The sequence below is a fragment of the Photinus pyralis genome, unplaced genomic scaffold (assembly GCF_008802855.1).
Source record: "Photinus pyralis isolate 1611_PpyrPB1 unplaced genomic scaffold, Ppyr1.3 Ppyr1.4_LG1, whole genome shotgun sequence".
NCBI classification, from domain to species: domain Eukaryota; kingdom Metazoa; phylum Arthropoda; class Insecta; order Coleoptera; family Lampyridae; genus Photinus; species Photinus pyralis.
This window is the reverse complement of record NW_022170249.1, coordinates 182,950-187,392: the sequence shown is the minus strand read 5'-3', so window position 1 is coordinate 187,392 and position 4,443 is coordinate 182,950. Positions and strand designations below refer to the sequence as shown.

The 4,443-nt window shown below is 38.0% G+C and overlaps 1 protein-coding gene and 1 long non-coding RNA gene across 2 annotated transcripts; one reads left to right on the top strand and one right to left on the bottom strand.

Moving 5' to 3' along the window:
• Window positions 1–1,000: 1,000 nt before the first annotated feature.
• On the top strand, window positions 1,001–1,724 carry LOC116159815. The gene is made up of 2 exons (XR_004143061.1): window positions 1,001–1,233; window positions 1,286–1,724. It is a non-coding gene; the product is annotated as an uncharacterized LOC116159815 (long non-coding RNA).
• A 186-nt stretch (window positions 1,725–1,910) lies between these two features.
• Window positions 1,911–2,969, bottom strand: LOC116158701. Its single transcript, XM_031471528.1, has one exon. The coding sequence runs from the start codon at window positions 2,967–2,969 to the stop codon at window positions 1,911–1,913; it is 1,059 nt and encodes a 352-aa protein (XP_031327388.1).
• Between the last annotated feature and the right edge of the window lie 1,474 nt (window positions 2,970–4,443).

Here is a 4,443-nt window from a genome sequence, read left to right as displayed (position 1 = left end):
TTGCTTTGCTTTGCTACTGCGCGAGCATAGAGGTGAATTTGGAGATCGTCCAGGCTTTGATTGTCTTCTTTACTGCCGTAGAGATGGACAATACATTTTTCACCAGCTGATACGATGGATTCTTTTGGTGTGCCCGGTTTGTTGAACGTGAATGCAAGATTTTGTAGGTGTGGGTTTTCTAAAAGCTTCCATGCCTTCTTTTTTCCTTGGTTGTACAGCGCCGATGTAGTATCGCAACCCTTTATCGCATGAAGGAATAGTAGGCAGTCTTTCTTCGCGCCTATTCCTTCGTGCGATAACGGGCTGCGATAATACATCGGCGCTGTACAACCAAGGAAAAAAGAAGTCATGGAAGCTTTTAGAAAACCCACACCTACAAAATATTGCGTTCACGTTGTAACGGTTAATTTTCTATATTTTCTCCAGAATCTAGGTTTAATTTACATTCAATTCGGGCGGCAGGTTGGGAATGTTTTAAGGGCAGGTCTACCTTAGAGGCTTACGTTCACTTCTTTCATTTTCCTTTCGAATGTAAGTTTCGCTCCTCTATCTGAGCTCTTCACTCTTCATCTTTCCTTGTTTTCTATTCTATGGGACGGGTTTCAGGAGTACTCTATTTTCTGTCAGCTCCAGGGGTTGGGCTATTTTTTTTATTGGGGATTTTCCTGGGTTTTAATTTGTTTGGGGTGGATTGTTTCGCTTATTGAGCAATATAGTGGGTTGGGTTTGGGTTTTTACTTTATGTCTTGTCCATTAATTACGGGTTATAACATTTCAATTTCCTAGTTCATTGTTCCTTTCTCTTCTGTGATTTCACATCTTAATCTTACTGATAAAATCGAACTGTTCACATTTAAAAATCTTCCTATTCTTTCTCTCAGCTTATCTAGGTCTTCTTTCTTTGTCATACAATTTGAATTTAGGAAACTTTCGGTTTCCTTATTTGTATTACCTAATAGATAAGGGGAATCCCTAGTTCTCTTGATTTTCCCCGAATTCATTCTTCCTGTGGCATTGTAAGACACTTGTCTGTATGTGGTGAAGCTACAAATTCTTAACTGGGTTTTATCCGGCTCATCTGTGAGGATTATCAAGAATTTAAGCTACATTTACGCCGTAATTATTATTTACTTACATTTCAATTGTTCCAATTGTGATTTGGCGTTTTACGCGTTGTGCGGATCATTAACCACATGGCAGCATAAAACTTAGGCTCGTTCAACACCTGTAGAGGTAAGCCAACTTATTACCATCTTGCACGGGATTTAGGCATAAATTCTTTTAGCCATTCTATTCTCTCTGGAAATCAATTTTATATAATTAATCGAACGTCACTGGACACTACCTATTCTTCCGTCTTCGTCAGCGTCACTTCTATTTCTTCTATCAGAACTTCAGGATAGCACCAAGGGTTATCGAAGCCGAGGCACACCTATTGCGGTACATCCCAACCCGGCGAGGCCGACCCGGCGACGGACGACCGGGCGATGGCCTTCCTGGCGAAAGCCAACCGGGCGATGGCCCAACTTGGCGACGCACAACTGGACGAAATTTGAAAAATATACAAGTATTTTATATTACATTATTACCCAATATTTAACGTTGTGTATATTGAAAAATACTGTATCTACGAATTTTTTATTAAGGGCTTATATTCTATTCCAGGAAGAAAGGGTATTTTATAAAAATTTTCTTGTAAACGTAATTAAATGTTTTCAAAATGAGCAATCACATTTTTCTTTGTATACGTTAATAAGTAAAAAGAGGCAGTACCGCTGTTCATGGTCCTTCACGGTGAGAATGATAAAATATGAACAGATCGACATAAACTATCTTTATTAAAGGCAAATGTACAAATAATGAAAACTGAATACATACAGTACAACTCAAAAATAACAACAATAGATTACCTACTCCATGCGGTAGTTGTGTGACAAACCTCGCAGATATTCAATTATACTGCCTGCATCAAAATTTTGAACTTTCGTCAAAATTCTTCTGTCTGCTTCGTCGTATCGGCGTCGTTTTAAAGGGGGTTCACGTGCAGCTACGAAATCCTCGTACGTAGCATCAAATAATTTTTGGATTTTCTTGAGCCCATCCAAAAATTTCCAGATGCTTGGGTGTGCTACGCCAAATCCTAGTTGCAGTTTCCGATGGAGCGCTTCGGCATAGTTATTTGTTCGGTCGCTTCCTGCTAATGTCCTTTGCAACACCGACCAGGTGGCATATGGAAAATTCGGAGGAGCCCTAGTGCCGTTATTTCGAAGTCGGCCCACGTAAGTGTTTGTGAACCAGGCTACTATTGGTTCCAAATCATCTGTGACATAATTTTCTAAGTCAATAAGTGCTTGCATTAGATTTTCCTCAGGTACAAAAGCCAATGATGTAATCATTCGCGCTTGCAAAGCGAAATCCGCATCGGTTTGGTATCTACCTAATAGATTGCTGCTGGAAAGATGTTTTCGCAGATTTTGTACGAGATGGAAAAAACATCCTCGTACATCGGCTTCCGGAAATTCAGTGCGTAATGCATCATGAATTGCGACTTCGTAATCCACGTTTATCGTCTCGGGGTTGAAACGAGGCCACTGTTGTTTTATAAGAAAGAATAATTTTCGGTATGTTTGTGTTGTTTTGTTGGGCAGCAGACAGAAGAGCACCGGAAACACGTACCGCTCACCGCGACGGGCAAGAACAACAAAAATTTGTTTGAATAATGGTGGTGCCAATAGAAATGTACCGTCCATGAAGATGTCACGCATGTCGTGTGCCCATGTTTGGTTGTACTCTCTTCCAAAAACAAGAATACGATTGTCATCGTCATTTCCGGAATCCATTAACAAATAATTTTCGAAAACTCCCTCGGATACCTCGTACTGTTTGTAATTTTCGGGAACCTCAATACCGCGACGTGTGTCTGGAATGGCCGGTGCAACATTTTCCTTTCTACGAACTCGATTGACCATTTTTGCCATCGCCATAGAACTTGAAATTCGCCCTAGAGTTGCAGCTGAAGCATTTTGGAGTACCTCTGTTCTTATTTGGGATGGAGTTTCCATTGTAGAAGCTGCACGGTGTTTCACATTTGTTTGAACTTTAAGCACTTCAATTCGCGCAGCATCACCGGTAGCACAACACGTGTGATTTCTTCGCAAACAGTTGAATGTTCCATCGACACTATTGGTCCAGATTCTTCCACGACAACCACTATACTTTCTATCACATCTCCAAAAAATCGTTGCCCCATCTATGCTATCTTTGTCTTTTACGTAGACAAAGCCTTCGTGCACAAACTTGTTAGTACCTCTTTGCGATTTGACATTATTTTGGTTCATTTTAGAACATGTATTTCTAAGAAAATGAAAAACGGTAATAACTCAAAATTAAATCAGAGCCCACAGGTTGATAAATTTGCAGGTATCTGGAGGGGAGCTACCCGTACTTAAACAAAGAGAGTAGTAAATTTATATTCAATTATTATCTTAGTAATTAACAATTAATCATTGAAATACACATGTATCATATACAAAGGGGGCTATTGTTAATCTAATAGGTACTTTTCTTTCATTAAAGCCAAGTACCTAGATTAACGTTAACTACCTTTATGCTAACTTGATCATTTATCATATTATATCAATTAGATGGAAATGCGTTAATAAAAGAATTACGGTTAATGTGCATTAATAGTCAATTATCATCTTAGTAATTAAAAAAATATTAATTGAAATACACAGATCTTATATACAAAGGTAGGTAATGTTACTCTAATAGGTACTAGCTAGATTAACGTTACAGGGTGTAATTTAAAAAACGCCGCAAGCTGTAGTTTCTACAATTTTAGTCCGATTTGAATGAATCAAAAACTATGTTTAATGAATACTAAAATACTACAAAATAACCATAATTAAAACGTTTTAAATTCTTATCTTAAGGGCGTACTCATAGTCAATTTTTTTTTTAAATGGCGTGATCTTGTTTTTTTAGGTGAATGCGATAGAATTTTTTTGCTGAATTCAATGATAATTTGCATTGTTACATTGCGATAGAATTTTTTTGCTGAATTCAATGATAATTTGCATTGTTACATTAGCCGGAATTTTTTTGCAAAAAAATTAAAGAAAAATAATTTTTTTAATTTTTTAGCATGCTATGGAAACAACTGTCAAACATTGGTATCATGATCAAGCATTTTGTTTGTATGTATGTATGTCCTGAAGGTTTTCATTCCAAATTTATTATACTCGTATTACATAAATTAGATGGAAATGCATTAATAAAAGAATTGCGGTGAATGTGCATTTATTAAAATCGCCTAATATTTTTTGGATGCATTTTAATATATTCCCTATTTCGTCCAGTTGTCCATCGCCGGGTTGGGCCGTCGCCCAGTTGGGTTTCGCCGGGAAGGCTGTCGCCCGGTCGTCCATCGCCGGGTCGACC

Bases quoted from the DNA above. Each gene is read 5' to 3' on its own strand.
- LOC116158701 (XM_031471528.1), bottom strand. From the start codon at position 2,969: ATGGTCAATCGAGTTCGTAGAAAGGAAAATGTTGCACCGGCCATTCCA.